This window comes from Balaenoptera musculus, chromosome 9, assembly GCF_009873245.2.
Source record: "Balaenoptera musculus isolate JJ_BM4_2016_0621 chromosome 9, mBalMus1.pri.v3, whole genome shotgun sequence".
Lineage (NCBI taxonomy): Eukaryota > Metazoa > Chordata > Mammalia > Artiodactyla > Balaenopteridae > Balaenoptera > Balaenoptera musculus.
The window spans coordinates 24,903,977-24,926,799 of NC_045793.1; the positions used below are offsets into that span (position 1 = coordinate 24,903,977).

The 22,823-nt window shown below is 42.0% G+C and overlaps 2 protein-coding genes across 2 annotated transcripts in view; one reads left to right on the forward strand and one right to left on the reverse strand.

Moving 5' to 3' along the window:
• SND1 (staphylococcal nuclease and tudor domain containing 1) overlaps positions 1-22,823 on the reverse strand; it is a 417,459-nt gene that overhangs the window by 280,829 nt on the left and 113,807 nt on the right. The gene's annotated exons all lie outside the window — the stretch shown is intronic.
• Positions 7,726-9,470, forward strand: LOC118900514 (rhotekin-like). The gene is given in 7 exon segments (XM_036862921.1): positions 7,726-7,841; positions 7,843-7,914; positions 7,916-8,868; positions 8,871-9,062; positions 9,141-9,219; positions 9,221-9,366; positions 9,369-9,470. Coding segments are annotated over 7 exon segments (1,641 nt in total). The 3' UTR covers positions 9,452-9,470.

Below are 22,823 nucleotides of genomic sequence, written 5' to 3' on the forward strand. Positions count from 1 at the left end.
GTTTTCCTTATACCTAAGAATACCATCTGGATATGGTATAAATAGCCATATCTTTCATTAGCCATAAATACCTGAGAACCCAAGGTTTCAGTTTAACATGTTTCCTCTCCATACAACCAAAAAGGCAAAATAAAATAACTGGTGTTTGTGCCCACCTTCATGAAAACTGATTATCCAAATCCAAACTACAGTCATGTTATGACATGACTAAAGTCATAACCAAACCAGGGAAAATTTAAGAAGTCTTCAAGGCAGAGCATAAAACGATCTGGGCACAGTAGGTGCTCAATAAATACTTCATGACTGAGGATAAATTACTCTCATGAAATATCACATAAAGCAAAACAGCAAGGAGAGGCTCGGGCGACGTCCAAGTTCAGCTACTACAAGAGTCCCCAGGAACATTCAAGTATGCTTGGCCTACTACCACTCTCTTTAGAGTTGGTAACCTTGATTATAAACATGTTAAGAGCACTCAACCTCTCTAATAAGTACAAGCATATAAAAGCTAAAAATGGAAGGAAATTCATCTCCTTATGACACCAAACAACTGTGCTTATAGCTGCTGTTAGTCTGTTAACACAAACATTCATCAGGGGAAAAGGAGAATCACAACATTCTGCTAATCACTGTCTGATGACCAGTATCTTGTCAGTCAATGGGGAGAAGAAGCCAGTTCCTTTGGGCAAAAATTGTTCATATCTAATAAGGCTTCAAAAAATCTAAGAAAGGTTGAAGTAGATACAATAAGGATATTGAAGAGGTTAGGTAACAGCTGTCAGACTTCACTCTGTAACAGCAGGCACATCTGCTTCAACATCTGCTGGGGACAGTAGTAGCTCTACATATGTACTGGAAAGTGTTTCATGCGGGCCTCAGAAGGTGAGGTGATAACTGCCCTTTAAAGGAAAGAGAGCCAGAATTGATATCCCTCCCCCGTTTTCTATGAGCAGGGGCTTACCACCAGTCCCCATACCTCAGCGATATCTTTGTTGAATTAAATGAGGAAATTACTGTATAGTAATTACATGTACATTACTATACTGCCCCAATGGGTCTCTTTCCTATTTATCAAAAGCAGAAACTCTAAAGTCAAAAAGAGGAAGACAATGCCTCCTCTGCTAGACAGTTCCAGTCCTCCGCATTTCCATAGCAAGTAAATATTAAATAGCAGTTGAAAAACTCAGCGAACATGTTCACTGGCACTCCTCAGAGGTAGGGCAGACACTACCCCTCCAGCTACACAAACGGTCAGAAGCCCCACGGTGCACAACCCAAAACCATACCTGGTTTGCATAGGAGCAGCGGTCCAGGTGGGGTTTTAGTTACATTTTCTAACTTCCATACAACCTTAAGGACCTAATAGGCTGACTGAATTACGACTCTCTTGTCAAATTAAAAATCAGTACTTGGTACAGTAGCCAATTAAGTTCTATTTTCAGCAAACTAACAACCCATATCTGCCCCCAAAGGATTGTAACCTATGACAGAATGAGGTTTAAATAGAAAAATAAGCCATCTTTAAACAGCTCGGAGAGCTTAACCTCAAAGGAACTGCACAAGAGTGCAGGCCCATGTCAGGATGCAGGGTCCTAGTATTGGTTTTCAAACTCATACACATGTGTCACAAAAACCACTACTCTGATTAAGATCCTTCTAAATTAACTTCCCTTTTCCCCCTGGAAAATAATCAGACCCCAACGGTAATCATTCTCAACAACCATAAAGGAGGTCAGTGTGTTTAAATTAATCTCCCTGGCCTGGGAAAGGCAATCAAGAAACAACAGGAAATCAGACAGGTAAATAAGGTATTGACTGTTACTTAGGATCCTGCCAGGCAGGGCATGAAACTATTCTCTGCCTCCTTGACAAAAGATGTGCAGCCTTGAGGAGAACCACCAATATTGTAGCTTGATCACAAAGATACCTGAAAGAAACTGGTAAGAGTTTTGTGGGAACTTGTCTTAAGTGGAAATGGGAATCTGGACTTGGTTCTGCAAATAATTCTCTAATTTCAGTATCTTGGGTTTCCCCTCTATGAAATGGTTATTGTGAATAATCCAGGTAATTATCATCATGTATTTTCTGAGATTACAAATCTAAACATACTTTGAATATTTTCATAATTATTAGAATGACATTTCATCATGATTTCTTTTACTTTAATTATTAGTAAGAGAAAGGAAAGCGCTATCAAATATATAAGCATCTGGCTAATTTGCTCTAAGGCTAGCCAAAAGTCATTCCTGGGATAAACAGAAGGACTTATAAGTCAAATCATGAAACAAGGTTCCAACTCCGATTTCTATTCCAAATGAAAACTTCAGAAGAACAAAAGTTTTCTTCCTTTCTTAATTCCTACGGAACCACAAATGCTGCTATTCCTTCTGCCCCAGCAACTTGGTATAACTGGAATGAGTTACAATTAAAAAGGAAATTAAATATCATAGGCAGTAATAAACCAGTTTCCATTTTTCTTGATGTATAGTTCAATTATATCAATTAGCATGATGAAGGGGGAAAAAGGCAGGATCATTGCCACATGGTATAAGCAAGCTTCATCAAGAACCACCTACCTCACTTATGAGGAATGTATGGAAATATAAGTGCAGAAGCACTGTTTCTATGGCGACCTAATCGGTCTTACCATTTTCATGAATTATAAGCCATAGAATCACAGGGCCTGTGGGTTGGAAGGGAACTTAAAAGTGTACCTCTAGCCTCCTATGCACTGTCAAATCCCCTCCACAGTATTCCTACCATCTGGTTATTCAGCTCATGTGTCAAGGCCTTCGATGAAAGGAAACTAACTTCCTGGGACAGCCCACTCTCTCTCACTGAACACCTTTCTTAGAAAGTTCTTTTTTCATATTAAGCTAAAATGTTTCCCTATAACTGGTCCTAGTTTTACTCCTTAATGTCCAACTCACTGCTGTTCTGGCAAAATCTTCCGTTGGTAGGACTATCCCCTCTAGCACTTTTGGCCCCCTACCCAGTAAAACTGTCCCCCAGTGATGTGCACCAAGGCAATGTCCGTACACATTTCCAACTTCCCACCATTAATAACCACTCTAAAAGCAAGTATTATAGAAAGGAACTTTGGAAATTTAGGCCACATCATGGGACTTTAGAAGTTTGGCCCTTTTCGCCAAGAAATGGGGAGCTTTTTAAAAAGTTAAGGATAAGGAGAGTGACAGAATCAGAGGTATGTTTCAGGAAGATTAACATAGCAGCCATATATAGAACTGGATTAGAGGGGGGACAACTGGAGAGAAGGAGGCCAGGTAGGAGGCCGTTACAGTGTTAGAGGAAAGATGTAATTAGGACCAGAACTACTCACAAGGTGCTCTGGTCAACAGCACACTGTCCAAACCAATTTTAAATGACTCCAATCACCATGAAGCCCTAGCCTTCATGATGTACGCTAGCATAATGAGTCACTACCATTCAAGTCAGAGAACAGACTTCTTCATGTGCTGCAACAATCCCCCCCATGGTGTGAAGCTGAGCTAAGGGATTTTTGCATAGAATATTTAATATGCAAGTATGCAGGTGGGTACCCTGCCTTATTACATACAGGCTAATTAGGAAGCACATTATTTGTAATGCATTAGCATAACAAATCAACTTAAAATGACACTTGAGAATAGGCCATTCAAAGTGAAAGCCAAGATTATAAATCTAGGTCTTTCAACAGGAAAAAAACCCACCTGACGTAAGGGAAGCAGGCAGCTCTTAGCTAGATGGATGTGCAAAATGAAGTCAGAGGCACCTTATTTGGGGATCCAAAGTGAGCCAGAGCTACTAAATAAGCTTGACTGACAAGAACAATTACTAACTACATAATATTTGAATACATAATACGTAAGGCACGATATGAGTCCTATTTAATATTCACAAAGACTAAGATTTCAACAGTATCATCATTTTACAGATGAGGAAACCAGAGCTCAAAGGTCCTGAATAACTCACCCAAGGTCAGTCATTACTAAGTCACAGACTTGAAAAAGACTTGAAACCCAGGTCACTCTTGACTGCAAACTGTCCTCTTGCTACAGCATTCAATTCAGAAATTACCTTAACAATATAACAAGGACAAGGCAAACGATTTGAAGACACACGTAAAAGGGACCGGCAAGAGGGTGGACAAACATGACCAGCTTGGGTCAAGAAACCCTACACGGAGCGTAAGGGGCAGAGTACAACATCAAGGGCAAACTTCTGAGAAAGGCCGACAGAGCTACGAGGCTGAGCAAGAAAGGCTACAAGCAAAGGAAGGTATCAATACCTTTTTTCAGCAAGGTCTTTGGGGTACAGACAGTGGACAACAAAAACAGTGTCTTTCTTCTCTCGTGAAACATAGGAAGGCTCATCATGTGTTCTGCAATAATCAAAAATGTCTATGGTATGGCAGAAAAATTTCACAAGTCAACCAATTTTCTTCTGTAAGCTGACAAATATATTGGGCTTTCCCTTTCACCACCTTGAAATTCATTCTTCTCTGGAGTATACCGTGGTTATGCCTTTTTGAAGTCAAGAAACGTAATACCCAATATCATCCAGTACGGCAGCTATGCTTTTCTTACTGCCCATTCCTGTCACTGTCCCCAAGCATGGACACCCAAACTTGCTCTTCCAAGTATCCTAGTCAGCAGGTAGAGTACAGACACCCAAGTCTGTGTTACAAGCTAAAAGAATATCAATTCCAGGGCTTCCCTGGTGGCGCAGTGGTTGGGAATCCGCCTGCCAATGCAGGGGACACGGGTTCGATCCCTGGTCCGGGAAGATCCCACATGCCACGGAGCAACTAAGCCCGTGCGCCACAACTACTGACCCTACACTCTAGAGCCCGTGAGCCACAACTACTGAAGCCCATGTGCTACAAGTACTGAAGCCCGCATGCCTAGAGCCCATGCTCCGCAACAAGAGGGGCCACCGCGGTGAGAAGCCCACACACCACAACAAAAAGTAGCCCCCGCTCACCGCAACTGGAGAAAGCCCGTGTGCAGCAACGAAGACCCAACGTAGCCAAAAATAAGTGAATTAAAAAAAAAAAAAAAAGAATATCAATTCCAAAGTGGTTTCCTCTGCCAAAACCTCCCCTAGGTCAATCAAACTTTATCAGCTCTTCCTTAGAGCTCTTCAGCATTTATCTCTACTAACTCCACAATGGTATTTTGCATATAATGTTAAAGTATCATTCTAACAATTTGGTTTTTCCCGAAGTTCAATCCCCCTTCTGCCACATGAAGGCCGTACTTCCTCTTTATAGGGAAGTGTTTCCACTTGTTATTGCCAGGTGTTAAGAGAGGGTGGCGAGGAGGTGTGGTGACGGCCTTGATTCTAAAACAAAGCTGCAATGACTGGGACTTTCCTCTTAACAAGCTGGGTCACTGGATATAACATCTTAAGGGTTACAAAATTCACTATTTGTGAACAAGGATAAAAAGGGGCCTACCGGCTAAAAATCAGGAGGTGAGCATGCGGAAGACTACAGAAGAAATGTATCCAAATTCAAGGTTGACAAAAGAATAAGAACGTGCTTTGCCTGAACCCACAAATCCCAAAGGATAAAGGGCAGGCACGTTCTTAAAACTCATCTGCCCCTGAGCAGACATTGCTGTTCTGAGCTAGAGTAAAACGGAGCCGTGTTTGAATAAGCACTACTGCGGAAGTGACTGCCACCCCAGCATCCTTCTTCCTGTGGTCTGGCCATAAATGTCTTGAACCCTTGATCTTAAGAAATACCTACTGTTTCAGACTACCCACTGCACTTATATGTCTAAATGGCACAGTGACACAGTCTCTCCCCTTAATTTCCTCACTACACCCATCTATACAAGTAATACTACTTTCACACATTTTACTTAACCCTTATAATTATAGGCCTTTGCTACACTATGCCCAAGAAGGTGAAGACTAGGAGGATAATGATGTGCTGGATCATAGGAATATTTTATAAGAAGATTCCTATTTTGCCCAGGAAACCGCGTACTGCATAGTCTGACCTCCAGGACACAAAACTGCAAACACACTCCACATCTTCTGCTTAAACATCACTGCCCCACATATTTCCCATCTTTTTAAAAACCACCACCACCACCACTGAATCTTACATTAAACAAGAAATGTAAATTGTTCATTTCCACAGATTATCAAAGTTGGCACATAAAAATCATGAGGAAAACTGGCAGATTCGTTTATTTGGGCAAAAGTTACCCCTTGCTTTTGAAGATCAACCCAAATAAATGAATTATTCAGATTCCATTAACTTTTGCCCTAAAACAACAGGACAGGGGCCAATGAGATGACGATTTTACGACAGTTTGACCAAAAGATAAAATGGTCAATATAAATTCATGGGCTGATTAAAAAGCGGAGTTAGAAATACCTGTTCGCTATATAGACCAGTAAATTTCTATTAAGATGATACAGAATGGGACTTCCCTGGTGGCGCAGTGGTTGAGAATCCGCCTGCCAATACAGGGGACACGGGTTCAATCCCTGGGCCAGGAAGATCCCACATGCTGCGGAGCAACTAAGCCCGAGAGCCACAACTACTGAGCCCGCGTGCTTCAACTACTGAAGCCCATGTGCCTAGAGCCCGTGCTCCACAACAAGAGAAGGCACCGCAATGATAAGCCCGCGCACCACAATGAAGAGTAGTCTCCGTTCGCCACAACTAGAGAAAGCCCACGCACAGCAACAAAGACCCAACACAGCCAAAAATTAAAAAAACAAAGAGTTGAGTCCTTTAAAAAATAAAAAAGATACAGATTATAATCCTAACAACGTTCAGTTTCCTACAAAAAAATATTTCTAGTTTCAAAGGAAAAGTGAACCAGTATGGGAACACTTGTATTGCATCACTCAAGGTTTACACAGGGTATCAGTGGCATCTTGTTCATACTTGAAGGTCAGTACACTAAGTAGAGTTCTTCCTGCCTACTGTCCTGTGCTCTGTGATTTTTTTTTTTTAACTGTTTTTCACCTTGAACAAATGTACAGTTTTCTAGCTGTTGATCCTTCTTTAATTTTTGTAATTCTACACTGCAGTCGAGACTCAAACCAGGATATAACATGAGAATACATTTATTTTTACTCTTCAAACTTTAGTAGCTGCCACTCCTTAGCAGCATTATCCCGGGAAAATTTAATCAAACTATCTGTGCCTCAGTTTCCTCATCTATAACCGGGGAGCATAAATCCCTTTAGTCACATACTGTTACAAGGATTAAATCTACAGCACCTGTCAAGGACTGAGAAGCAGCATTTAGCACACTGGGAGCCATCCACAAATATTTGTTACTGCTATTCAAATCTAAGCCACTAGAGAGTTCCAAGTAGCAGCAGCTAGCAACTTGAGGAAACGTGCACACACCTTCTAACAATGGAACCAACGCTCAGGGCCATTCCAGCCAGAGCTTTCACACCTCATGGAGGGCCCACCAATGTCCATGTTAAAGCCCATTTTCACTTCAGGTATGATTAATCTTCTGCACTAAAAAACAACACAAGTGTTTTCTCACCAAGAAGTTCTTGAAGTTCGGTAGGCTTCCAGAACATCTGTGTGACTGTTTCAAAGCAGCAGCTTGCAGAACAAAAAACGAGGGTTTCAACAGTTTTAAAAGTATGGTTTGAGTCGAGGGACAGAAGCCTACGGGACAAGGCAGAGCCGGGCAGCATGGGGAGTGCTGAGGGCAGGCAGAAGCACGAACCGCCAGCATGTTCTCCGGAAACCACCGGAGCCGGGTCACCGCGGCCAGGGGCTCCGCCCTGGAGATGCAGTTCAAACACAGCTGCTGCTGGCTCAGCCTCTTCTGCGACCCACCGGAGGACACAGTCGCAAAGAACGCTACACCATGAGACCCGGACGAGGGAAGGGGCCCGCCAGCTGCCGGTGGCCTGCTCCCAGCCAGAGTGTGCTGGTGGGCAACAGCTGCACCGCCGGCTACACGGGCGAGAGGCAGCGGCGCGAGGCGGCGCAGGTGCTGAGGAAGACAGGCCAGCGGCCTCCTGGCAGCGGGCCACCTGCTGAGCGCTCCCCCTGCCGCGGCCAGGTCTGCACTTCTGACCTCCGGATCCCACTCATGTGGAAGGACACAGAAGATTTCAAGACCGAAGGCGACCTGCACCATCGGGCTGTGTTCTTGCTGCTGCAGACAGGGGAATGCACTCAGGACACGGAGACGATCCTGGCGGACAGGACCCTCACGGCCGTCTCCTTTCACAACAACGTGCTCTTTGCCGAGGCAGGGCCAGACTCTGAACTGCGGCTGGAGCTATATGGGGCCTGCGTGGAAGAGGAGGGGGCCCTGGCTGGAGCCCCCAAGAGGCTTGCCACCAAGCTCAGCAGCTGCCTGGGCTGCTCCTCGGGGAGGCGCGTGCAGGCGTCGCTGGAGACAGCTAGGGGCTCGGGAAGCAGTCCCATCTTGCTCCCCACCGCAGCTGCTGGTGGTCCTCGTTACCACCGCTTGGCTCATACCACTCTCACCCTGGCAGCGGTGCAAGATGGGTCCCACACACTTGACCTGACCGTCACCAGTCATGAGGACCCCGCCTGGCTGCCCCTCGATGGCAGCGTGTGTTGCTGTCTGGTGGCTCAGCCTTTCTGCGTGGCTCAGCCTACTGCAGGGGGTACCCTCGGAGCGCAGCAAGCTGGGGAGCTGCAGGACTGGGTGCGAGCGCGTGGAGTCTTGAAAGGCACAAACCGCTTCTGTTACCATCAACCTGAAGACACAGACACTGGGGAGGAGCCGCTGTTTACTGTTGTGATCAACAAGGAGACTCAAGTCCGGGCAGGGGAGCTGGACCAAGCAGTGGGCCGGCCCTTCACTCTGGGCATCAGTAACCAGTATGGGGAGGATGAGGGACACACACGCTTCAGGCAGAGAGCTGGGGAGCCCTGCAGAGCTGGACGGAAGCTCTGCGGCAGCTTTTCTTTGACATGAGCCAGTGGAAGCAGTGCCGTGATGAAATAATGAAAATTGAAACCCCTGCTCCTCGGAAACCACTCCAAGTACTGGCCAAGCAGGGTTCCTGGTACCATGAGATGGTGACAGGTGATGCTCAGGGCTGAGTAGGCCTGGGGCCTAAGCTCTGACTAGCCCCCTCCCCTCAATCCCTTCCTGGTGCCACAGCTATTGAGCCGCTGGATGACATCACAGCAGTGACAGACAGCCTGGCCCAGCGGGAGGGCACAAGGCTGGAGACGCCCCCAGCCTGCCCTGCTTGGCCCCTGCTCGCCTGCTTCAGTGGCCCCAACCCCAGCCCAGCCCCATTCCCTGTCCTGGAGGAGATGCCAAATGGTCTCCCTGGATGCTGTCCCCCCAGACCACTCCCCTGGGGCTTCTCGCTCAGTTGCCCCTCCCCGCGCCCGAAGCGGTGCCCACAGTCTAGAGGCCTCTGCAGCAAAGGTCCACCCCACACTTGGCTCCAGTCACCAGTGTGAGACGGTGTGCTGGCAACAGGATCTGGCCAGAAGAAGAAGTGATCGGTGTGCAGCTGGGCTCTGGATTCGGCGCTGTTTGTAGCAGGTTGGCCAGCTTGGCCTCCCCTTTGCTGGACTGCGGATAGGCTGGGGAGGGGGAGCAGAAGCCACTTTTAAGCTGTGGTTGCCATGGTGCTGAGGGATTCATTCCCAGGGCTGGCTGGGACCCCCTAAACCCTTCCTCGGAGAAAACTGGAACCAACACTGTGCTACCTCCCTGCACTAACCAGCTTTGAGGATGGCACTGAAGAGCCCTGGGAGGGAACGCACCTCCCTTGTGACTCCCACATTGACCATTAAAAGTTATTTAACATCAAAAAAAAAAAAAAAAAAGTATGGTTTGAGTTGGGCTGGAATGAGTTGGCACACCAATCACTCCTCTGTCAGAAGAGTTGGTTTCTAAAAAGCACTTTGGTTAGTTCACCAAGGCATTGGTGCCAATAAACTTCCCATTGTATCTCATAACTAAGCATTAAACAAATAAATGGGGCATAGGATGGAGAAAGATTTATGATTTAAGCCCACCTGAGGAAAGACAATTTACGAAATAAAATGATCAATGTTCTAGAATTAAAAAGTAGTTTTACAAAATAAAATGTACTGAAAAATATCTAAATATAGAAAAATAAACAAATAGTAAAAAAACCCCATCTGAAAGTCATGCAAGAAGATACACATATAGAGCCAAAAAAATAATTCTACTTTAAAAGTAATCAAAGAAGATGAATGGTTTACATGAAGGGAAATCAAATGTAAATTACATGAAAAACACATTCTTACTAGTAATCTTTTATGCAGATGAAAACAATTCTAAAGTCCAGTTAATCTAGGAAAACAAAAATAGTGACGAAACAAAAACTCGATTATACGTAGGAAAGTTTAAATATTTATGGTGTACAGTCTGAAAATTCGCTTATATACCTTTAACCTATTAACTCACTTTGTGGGTACAGTTCCAAAATAAATAATCCTAAATAGGAAAAAAAGTACATGTTTAATGCTATTAAGAAAAAAAGAAATCTAGAACATGGACATAACTAGAAAATAGTATATTTGCTTAATGGAATATATGTGTGTTTAAAATTAAAAGTGCCATAATTCAAGAAAAATGTGCAACTTCCATTTCCAACAAAGATGAAACAAGGACCAAATCCACCCTCCTGCATAAAATCAAAAAAAAACAAACATTTTGAAACATGGTTTTCAGTAAGATAGGTAACAGGCAACAGAGAACAGTAATCCCTAAGAGACAGGACACAAATGAGCCCTACAACTGCTTACTGCCTAGAGTTGGTAGTGGGAATGGACAAGGGTTTGGGGGAGACCAAGCCTGCTAGAGCTCTTGGCACAAAGGACCAGGGTGGAGAGAGCAGCACAGAGAGATGACTTCTGAGATGCGCACAGGGCCTCTCTTGAGCACAGTACTGATCAGCCCAGGAGTGTGCTTCCACCTGAGGCCAGGGGAAGAACCACGGCAAAGCATTAGAAGCAACAGTGCCTACCATCACCACAATGACCCAAACATTATACTCCAGGGTATTTATCCAGGAGACAAGAAAATATATATCCATACAAAGACTTGTACACAAATGTTCATCAAAGCTTTATATATAAAGAGCCAAAAATTGGAGGCAACTGGAAACAGCCCAAATGACCACCAGAGGTAAATGGATGGGTAAACCATGGTATATCCATACACTGGAATACTACTCAGCAAAGAAAGGATGAACTACTGATACAGACCACAACACAGATGAATCGCAGATAATTAGACTGAGTGAAGGAAGCCAGATTAACAAGAGTAGATACTGTATGATTCCATTTATATAAGCTCTAGAAAATGAAACTAATCTATAATGAGAGAAAGTAGATCAATGGTTTGGGGGTACATGGGAAGGGACAGAATGGGGCACAAGGAAACTCTGGGTGGTAATGAGTATGTTCACTATCTTGACCGTAGTGATGGTTTCATGGATATATATACATTTCTCAAAGCTTTCCAAATTGCACACTTTAAAAATGTGCAGTTTTCCTGCATATCCATTATGTCCCAATAAAGCTGTTTGTAAAAACAGACAAAATGCTGGGATTTCCCTGGTGGCGCAGTGGTTAAGAACCCGCCTGCCAACGCAAGGGACACAGGTTAGAGCCCTGGTCCGGGAAGATCCCACATGCCCAGGAGCAACTAAGCCCGTGCACCACAACTACTGAGCCTGTGCTCTAGAGCTCGCGAGCCACAACTACTGAGCCCACATGCTGCAACTACTGAAGCCCGCGTGCCCTAGAGCCCGTGCTCCTCCAACAAGAGAAGCCACCGCAATGAGAAGACCGTGCACCACAAGGAAGGGTAGCCCCGCTCACTGCAACTAGAGAAAGCCCACACGCAGCAATGAAGACCCAACGCAGCCAAAAATAAAATTAATTAATTTAAAAAAATAGACAAAACGTGGTTTCATGAACAGTTATAAATATCAGAATATAAACTAACACGTATACATTGGCCACCATCATATGATTAGAGAGATCTACATAAATGAAGTTTGTTAAGGTCTTTGGAGTTTTTACTTTTGTAAAAATTTACACCCACTGAGTTTATCTAATTTAAACGGCCATTCTTATTTTCTAGAAACAAGAGCTAGGAGACAGTTTGCCCATGATCATATGAAAAGGTCATACGAAACAGACCACACAACTCATAAGATGCCAATCTCTGTTCTACATTACATTCTACACACTTATAGAATAACAAGATTATTGGGAAAGAGACAGATAGCTCCTTCAGAAGAGTTGTAAACCAGGGAAACTAGAGCAATTTCACTAGGGTACCCAGGGTGTTCCCAGGGGTGAAACATGAAGGGAAACCCTGTACACAGGTGGGATGACAATGTGTGGAAATTAGCCCAGTCTCAGCATTCAAAGCAACCTTTCAAAAATCCAAGTTAACATGCCTTGACATACATGATGTTCACTTAAAAGCCGATTGTGTGGTTTTTGTTCAAAAAAAGGGAAAGCCATTTTTCATCACAAGACATAAAATGTTTACAGAAAAAGAGGGGGAGCCGCAGGTATGCATTTCCTAGGGCTACCATAAAAAATTACCAGACACTGACTGATGGCTTCGAACAACACGAACTTACTCTCTCCCAGTTAAGAGCCCAAAGTACAAAACTCAGAGTGTTGGCAGGGCCATGCCCTCTCTGAAGGCTCTAAGGCAGCCTCTTTCCAGCTTCTGGTGGTGGCCAGCAATCCCTGGCAGTGCTCAGCTTACAGCTGCATCACTCCAATCTCTGTCTCTGTCACAGGGCCTTCTTGCATCTGTGTGCACCTGATCCTCTCAATGAGGACACACCAGGCATTGGATTTAGGGCCCAGCCTCATCAGGTATGACCTCCTCCTAACTGATCATCTGGAAGTAAGGTCTTCACAGACCTAATGTCGTAGTCATAGGTTCTTAGTGTTACAACTTTAACATATCTTTTGGGGGGTTTCACAACTCAACCCACAATAAGGGGACAAATATCTAACAGTAAAATTCTCTTCAAGGAGACAATAACAAAGCAGAGTGAGATTTCAGTTAATGTATCAAGTAATATTTTCACTTCTAAATAAACAGCTGTGGCCATTTCACATTGAACCAAAACACCTCAAAATGGCTAACGAAATGCAAAAATTGGTTTCCTTTTCTTTTTTTTCCAATTTGAAAATTATATTTGCAACAAACATCCCTGACCCATAACTCCCTCTCATTAATAATATTTTCATTAACAAATATACTGCTTGAATTTGGGGGGCTGAAACTTTTTTTTTTTTTTTTAAACAACCAGAAAGGAAATAAATGAAACTTTTCTTTTTAAGTCAGATGTTAATTTGCTTGTAAGGGGTCTTGTCCTTTCAAGCCATCATCATCATATAGGCGTTTTATGATCTTTAATATAATGTGTACTGGTACACTTAATTTACACTTATGCACAACACTATTATTACAGTGTACACATACATTCTTATAGAGCTAAGAGTAAATGATTTAACCGCAGCTCAAACATTCTTTTCTGCTAGGTGTCTAATGTGTACCAACCATATAAGCTTAGCATAATTCAGAACATAATAAAAATTTGATTCCTATCCTCTAATTTATAAATGAAAAAAGTTTCATTGTTATATAGTAAAATGTATGTATTAACTGAAACTGATTAAACCCATCATATCACTAAGGAAGAAACTGAAGACTAAGATACAAGTCACCTGATATTCAAATGACCTCTCAGAGATGGACAGATGAGAGGGTTCATTCTGCTTTCAAAGCATGTCTCCGGTTCATACGCTTTGCTTGCCAGACAGTGCCTAGAGATGTCTGTTTCGTATATTACTTGGTAATTAAAAAGAGGAAAACTACATGTTTCATAATCTGCTTATTTTTAGGCAGCATGTAAACAGCAGTATCAAAACAGCCCCCATACATACCTTTTTAACATTTGCCAGCATTGTGGCAGCACAGAATAGGAACTGGGGGGATAATTTTTTGATGATTTCTAATGATAAGCAAAATATGGTTAATGTTTTAGGAGTGGATCTAGATCTGGTATAAGCAGACACCAGATCTGATACAGTTCATTTTTTCCTATCGTTAAGAACTACCATCAATAATGGAAAATACCGGGGCTTCCCTGGTGGCGCAGTGGTTGAGAATCTGCCTGCCAATGCAGGGGACACGGGTTCGAGCCCTGGTCTGGGAAGATCCCACATGCCGCGGAGCAACTGGGCCCGTGAGCCACAATTACTGAGCCTGCGCGTCTGGAGCCTGTGCTCCGCAACAAGAGAGGCCGCGACAGTGAGAGGCCCGCGCACCGCGATGAAGAGTGGCCCCCGCTTGCCGCAACTAGAGAAAGCCCTCGCACGGAAACGAAGACCCAACACAGCCAAAAATAAATAAATAAATATTTTTAAAAAATAAAATAATGGAAAATACCTAAAAACATTATACCATGTTTTAAAGACATACATAGAGAGGCCTCTCTAGAACTGAGGTCAAAGGCCACTACCTACAGTAAAGATTTTGCAAGCACAGGAAAATATTCTTACAGAATGGGTGAGGAAATACCAAACCTCTGTACACATGTTAAAGTATCATGCATCTGAGATACTTAAATCTAATTCTGACTAGTGAGAAAAGTCCCCTCAAGGTCTAAGTCTCTAAGATTCAAGGACACAGCTACCTCTCTCTTACTTTCTCTTGGTGTAGGTAAACAGCATTAAATCTAAATGAGTTTTCACTGAAATATATGCCCCGCTCCACTCCTCTCCTCTCACGTCCCTCCTGCATTGATTATATTTGTGAAGACTATGCTTCCAGTGCATTTAAATTAGACACCATCTTTCCCATCACCTACAATTCTCAAATGTCACATAAACTCTGAAGTGTTACATAAATTGTCCAGTGGGTAGGAAACCACCAATGATGAACAATGAATAACACATCTTTTGAAGCAAATGGCCAGGTCAGAACCACAAGAACTCAGGTGTTCTAAATATACTAAGCAATTTACCAAGTCAATAGAAATAGAGGACAGTGGGGATTAGAACCAAATGATGCACAGTAGAGCTATCATATTTAATTCAATCTAAGATGCCACTTATTTTAAGATGCATTATTTTATACTCCATTAAAAATAAAGCCGTCAGTTATGACTAGAAGTTTTGTCCTGAAACCAGATGTTAAAATTTGCCGATGGGAGAGATACATCTTTTAAGAATTAAGGAAATGTGGTATGTTTCCAATAAGGGCAAGTATTGGCAAATACTACCTCATAGCTATTCCTACCCCGAATGTTCACTATGTATCATTCATATCAATTATAATCACTCAACCAGCAAGTGGACCTCAAATAGTTAAGGCTGTATTGTGCCAACCATATAGAAAAGAACATAGAAGGCGCTCAACTAGCTTACAGCTTGGCCAAACATCACCTATCCAAATCACTTACACCAATCTAGGGAAAATAAACTTATATTTGGTCCTTTGGGAAACCAGTAGCATGTGGATGCCAAGTATTACCCTTGTGGCCCCCAAGCTGATCATTTTCTTTGCATTAACTCAGGGTGAATAATGATCAAAAGGCAACTGGCAGAGACACAGCCTCCAGCTCTGTTTGATGCATGATGCTGTGACGACATTATTAGCAAGAACCATTTCTCTTGCACCAAAATACTGAGTCCAGATGTCAACCTGGTGCCTGGAAAAGATGCTGCACAGTGACAGCTGTTTGATGCGTACATGCTGAACAGCTGCATTCTGACCAGACACATCCTTTAACCAATGAGGTATCAGTGCATTCATAAAGAAAACATTACCAAAAAGAATTCTGGCCTCCAAAATTAAATTAGCACACACTTCTTTTTTAATCTGCTTAAGTCATAAGAAATAAGGGGCAGTTTTGCAGAAAGATGATAAAGGGACTACTGCATTTTATGTAATTAAGCAATAAGCATATAGAAGCAATTAAGTGTAGAGCATGAAATAGCAATAAGCATTCAGCACAACACAAATTACTCAACACATTCATTTCACCACACTTTCTTTTTAATGGAAAGAACTGGTGACCTAGATAAAGCACTGAATTGAAAAATCAAAAGAATTTAAACAGCAAGATGTAGTGGTTAACGTACAGCCCTTGAGCCAGGCTTGGAGCCTATTCCCAAGGGTTCCACCGCTTGCCAGCTCTTTGACCTTGCACAAGCAACCTGACCTCTCTTTCCAAGCGCAGTTTCCTCACGTGCAAAATAAAGGTAATAAAACCCTCACCTCACAGGACTTTGGCTTTGTGCGGAATGAATTAGATAACGCAGGAAAACGCTTAGCCAGTGCCTGGCACAGGGAAAAAAGTACAAAATCGTATGTGCTCTTTATCATTAGTACCAGTTATAACACTATCAAGCCATGTATTTCCCAACCCTCAAGCATCTTTCTTGCTCTGAATTTCATTAGTTCTTTGCTTCTGTGCCTCTAACATTTTTATTCTACCTTGCATTGTCTTCATTTGTATCATCTTGACTCAACCCACCCCATCAACATCTTTTAACATCCCTCCCCCTCAGTAACTAATATGACATCAAAAAATATTTAAGTTCTATAGCGCTGATAAAGAAATATCTGGGCAATGAACGAATGAAGCGTAAGTGAAATAATCCTGTGGGCTTGAGACCTCGTATCCACTGCCTGGCATCCTGTACTCTGACGAAGGTGAGCGGCACAAAGCTGGGAGGCGAGGAGGGCCAGCGGCAGCAAGGGGTCCAAAAGCATTTCCATTACCCTCCATTCAGAAGGATGCCTCTACATAAATGCTTCAACTCAAAGGAGACACTAATGTGCTTTGGTGGAATTCTGCCGGTCTGACCCATAAATATCCTTATCAGGGAGAGTCAAAAACTATTTAATTCATTACAGGCTGAGAGTTTAAAAAGCAAGAGAGGATTAAGCAATGCACACACCAGTAGTGAGCTACAAAAGGGCACTGTTCCAGTTAATACAGCTGCCTCTGCAGTGGAAGAGGAATAGAGAAGATGCAAGATACATTCATATGGAATTCCATATTAAAATATATATACACATATATACAAAGAAAGATTAAAAAAAAAAAAAGAATCTGCCAACATTATGTAAGTAAAAACGGAAAGACATTTCAAAGAACCCTCTCGGTAACAAGATGCATGGAATGAACAGACCTGGACAAGGAATATAAGCTGGTTAGAATATACCTAACAAAACAGATACCAGGGAGGAACTGCCCCCCAAAATACGTAACCAGAATTAACTGGGTATGTTGCTAGAGAGAAATCAAAACAACCTTCAGAAGTCAGCCATCACTCAATACCCTAGGGTAGAAAGTCACCCTGTAATGGCACAAAGGATCCAACAGAGCTGGGCGAACATGTTCACAGCCCACCTTGGACAAATGAGAGCAGACCTGCCTGACCAGTGCAGACAGCCCACCATCCTGAAAAAGCAGAGCTCAACACTGCCACTTCTGAAAAAACACTCTAACGCTTCTGGGCCTCTGGAAACCAACCCAAGCCCTCCCTCTTGACCACTGTTAGTTGTGGGTCTGCAACTGACACGTTTTCACCAGCAGTACCAAGACCTTGTCTATCCCCGTTTCAGTCTCCTTCTGGGATTTACTTCTCCAGGGGCAGTTCCTTATCAACTTCAGATGTGCAATGAAGACAAAGAATTTGCCTCCAATACATATTTAACGTACTGGAATACAACTGTTAAGTCTCTCAGAAAGACAGACAGGGGTTGGGTTGGGTGGAGGTATAGATATAACTTTAAATATTGCTAGCTTTCTATCCCTGTTCCCTCCCAATTCCACTCAGAGAAAAGACTTGATTTTAACCTGGTCCTGACCATCCTGAAGCACTACTTTCTGTTTGTGCAAAATGACAATAAAGAGATTTTTAAGGATAATTTTCACTATACACTCTTTTTCTCTCATACTATGACCTTAGACTCTAGCTCCCAGCAAGAGACAACAATTTGCCTCTTGACAAATTGAAATTTTTTAAAACTCCCCTATATTTTATTATACTGGCTCAGAGAATATGAACACCATCTATACAAGTTTGAAACCAGAGAAAAACTATTCTTCCAACAAAACGAATGTTCACACAAAGACAAGACACCACCTGCAAATCTTTTAGTTTTATCCTTTTGTTTAAAGTTATTCCTCAAATATCAAGATCATAAAAAAACCTTTGTTCTGTAATAATCCCCAATGATTCCACTCATATGGCCAACTAACAAAGCCACCATATAAAATGAGATTGTGGATTGCAGATCAAGATGATCTCAGTTGAAATCTTGGTGCCTCCTTAAAAAAAAAAAGAACCTAGGTAACAAAGAAAATTGGGGGACCATTCTGAGTCACTGAGCATACCCAAGACAGTTATTTGCCCCTCTAATGCCTTTGTAATCCTCTCGTACTAGAGGGGTTATATGCTCTGCCTCAAGTTTGTTATGAAGGGAAACTGATACAAAACCAACACTTAGGTCCTGAGAGAATGAACAAGGTAGAAAAATAGACAGTGAAAGGACTTATTAAAATCAGAGAACCCAAACACTGGCCAACTGAGGAAAGCTGGAGGGTGTCAGGCTGTTAATAAGGCGCTGAGAGAGAAACAAGGCAGCCCATCTCGGACAACTATTCTAGCTCAATACACGTCCCAGATTACACTATAGCATATTCACTTTTTCAATCCAGTTTTACCAAAAAATCCTCTTCCATATTGTTCCTTGAAGCTCTGCCAGGAAGAACGGGTCTGAAGAGACTGAATGCTCTAGAAAGGAGGCTTTAGATAAAGCCTAGTCTACAAACAATTGTGGCTGTGTTTATGGTCCTTTCCCTTCTCACACCAAAACCAACACTTGCAGGCCTATAAATTCCAAGTTTTGAAGGCAATTCCAAACATAACACTGAAAAACCATAAACTCCTGCTGATTCCTTAGAATTAGAGAGAAGAGGAAATGGTTGGCATTAAGAACCCTATATGATGCCATCATCATCCAGAATTTGTGTCTTCTTGGTCTCCAGCACTATTCATGGAAGATAGCTAACAGATTTGTTAGAATCATTATTAGAACCTAAGAGTTATTAGAACCTCATTAGCAGAGTCCAATTACAGAGAGAAAACCATGCTCTTTTAGCTGAATATTCATACCAGTGGAAAAAAAGAGAGCCTTCTTAATCACTTTCATTATCAAAACAAACTCCCTGATGGAGCCTTTTAACTGGAAGTCTACCATTTTAAAGACATTTGCATTTTATCAAACTATATTGACAGGGCCAATAGAAATAGCTTCTAGCTCCTAGCTTCACATCTCCCAAACATGTGATGACATCTGTAGCGATCCACTGAAAAATAAAACAGGAAGACCAGGATAGGAAGCTAGGCCCCTAGCACACAAGCATCTGGTTGGAAATCTCACTGAGCTGGCCACCAGTCTTTCTCCAATCATCTTTGTTATGTTAAAAAGAGGGAAAGGATAAAGAAGAGAAAGGAAGGGACCAGCATCACACCTAGTTTCACAATAAAATGTCCCAAAGATAAAGGGATGTCATTTACTAACAAATGAACAAAAAATCAGAAGCAGTACTGATGTGTATGAGGAGATGAATAGGTTTGCATGCTAGACATGTTCTACCCAAGATAAATGTGTCTCTCCCTTTCTCTCTTACACACACACACTCTAAACGTGTAGGGTGCCACAGTGTTATTGCCATGAGCTATATTTTGCTATTTATAGAGGTTATAAAAGTACATAGCACTTTACAAACCACAGAACATAGGCACTAGAGCTTGGAGGAACTCGGCTTAAATTAGACATGGACAGAGTAGTGAGGAAAACAGGAAAATATTTACTTGTACCAGATTCTTGGCAAGAATAATTCTGGGAGGCAGTAAAAAAGGAACTATTAAGCAGTGATCTGTAGGAGAGTTCACACAAACCAGAATCAACTCATCAGTAATCCAAACCCTTAACTCTTGAAGGCAAAGAATTGATATCATCATAGCAATTCTATGGCAATTTCCACCTCTGGAATTGTAGTTGTTTAAACATGAATTTTAGTTGTCTAATATATGATGCCAAATTCATCCAAGTAATATTAAAACGTGTACACTGAATAAACATCCAAATACTTAGGCAAGAAAAGAAAAACAAGTCAAAAAATGATCTTATGGTCTGGGTAAACTGCAAACCTAAATTCATTAGGTTCAGCTCTTACAAGTGACGGTTACAGAATTTCCATCAACTAAGGAAGTCATCAAGTCCTTTATCCTCCTAGATAAGTGAAAGATCTGGGCTTCTAAAATGTCTATGAAGTATTTTCCAAGAAACAAAGAACTAAAACACAAGAAATTCTCTCCACAGAGAACACAGACATTCACAGTGTACCCTCCCATCACCTCAATGAGCCACAGCTCAGGAAGGCCTCAGCCTCACAGGGTTTAAGGATTTAAGGTTGGATCTTAATTTAGTGTTCTCTACACTTACCAGGGATTCAGCACGATGGACAGTCTACAGCACTGAGTTTTATTACAAAAGACTTGATGGTGTTGCACAATTTTGTGATGTATTATTATTCCCACTTTGCAGGGAACTTGGAAGGACTTTCTCAAATACACAGTAGGTGTCTGGGAAAGACATGAGCCAGGCCCTCAGAATACCAACCACAAATACTTTCTTCATGACCTCTATTCCCAAATAACACCATAACCAGTCAAAACCAGCCAAGTTCATTTTTCTAAAGGCAAATCAGAAGTGCTCAGTAGTTGACTACCACGTAGAAATTAGCAATAACCTAAGGAATCCCTCCACCTCTGAGGTCACTGAGGGCATACACAAGTTTCTTGGTGCTACCCTATCTATAAAGTACTAGACAGTCCAATATGTTCATGGTGTGTTCTTAGGTATCATTTGTAGCCAATATTGAAAAGAAATCACCCGATTCTGATGGTCTTTTCATAAATTTCTCTTTAGCGTACCAAAAATTACTAATTCATTGCAAAAAAAAAAAATCAGGCTTTAATCTCCTCTCATTCATCAACAGTGACATCAGCCCCCTTCTCTATTCAAGGGGGAAACCATCTGCAATAGTTCTGCCCGATTTCCCCTGGAATTTTAACTTCCACTGCCTGCTTTCTGAACCCTCAGCAATGGGAGCAATTTACCTCCATCAACTTCACCAGTCACTGTTGCAATTTAGCTAAGACATTTCCCAGGGGCCCATTAGAAAAGGTTGCAATTTGAAAAAGTCACATCTGATCCTACAAACCAGTCCTGGAAACATAATTTGGTACCAACAGATTTTTTCTGATCCCAAATTCTTCACTTTGACACAGAAATGCAACAAGGAAATAAGGAGAGGATTTCTGAAAATTCTCTCAAATATATAAACATTAAAAGACATTCTGGGGACTTCCCTGGCAGTCCAGTGGTTAGGACTTCGCCTTCCAATGCCGGGGGTGCAGGTTTGATCCCTGGTCAGGGAATTAAGATCCCACATGCCTCAAGGCCAAAAAACCAAAACATGAAACGGAAGAAATATTGTAACAAATTCAATAAAGACTTTAAAAATGGTCATCAAAACAAATCTTAAAAAAATAGACATTCTGATAAAAACCACAGCCTGCTCCATGCATGTTAAGGTTCTGCTTTGCTTTGGTTTTGTTATTTGACTCTACACCAAGCAAACCGAAGATGGTGGCCCAGGGCAGAGGAAGCCCTTGGCAGCATCTGCAATACAGCAACATCAGAAACCCAGTGAGGATGTGAAGTTCCTTCCAGAGTTGAGGACCATGAAAAGCCCAATCGCCCTATTAAAGTACTTCACACAAGGGCACACACATTGCACCTACTCAGTGGAGCTAACCAAAAGCAATGTGAAAGTACACATTATGTGGAAATGGGCAAAAGGGTGGGAGAGAGCTCTAGCAAAAGAAATGAAACACTTTACAATGATAGGTAAAAAGTTAGCTGCTACCTTCGTTACTGTTGCAAAAGCCATAGTGTTCAGATTGGAATTAAGTCTTATCCCATAAATAATTTTATCATTATTTGAAATTAGACTTAATAGGCCTTGATAATGTATTTTAGTAGGTCTCAATCTGCTTTTCTAGGATACTGGTGCTTCTCAAACAATGTAGAAAAAGTGTCATCACCACTAAAAATAATATTACCAAAAATTAAGTTAGTAACTATAATAGTCGCAGTTTGAGACTTTCGTCCATATATTTTTCTTTAATAAAAAAGTGTGTTTATTATAAAATGTCAAACGGCAATAGATCAATGAACCAATATTAACTTAATATTACTATTATTATGAATTACTATGAATAGAATGCATACTTTGGTGCACACATATGCTTGACTTTATATAACTTACATATAGTGTGTTCTCTACTTGGAGAATTATCCCAAATCAAAATGATGGCATTAAATATTCCTATGTACTGTGAGTTCTAGGAGGTTTGCCACCTGAACATGTTTGGGAGCCAGTGCTATATTTATAAAACTTAATGGTGGCAGGGTCCCACATGTTTATGAAAAAAAGCTCACATTAGATATTAAACAAGGGACTCAACAAGATAACATGATTTTAGAGTCAGTATTTCTCTTCTCTGACAACAGGGGTAGGCTAAAGATTCCGGGGATTCCTTATCTTCCCTAAGTATAATTAGAGAAGGCATTTGCTCTTTCCGGCTATTACTTTCATCTAAGTTTCAACAGTAAGTGAACAAAGTAAGTGGACTGTCAGAAGATATTGATTTACAGATGATA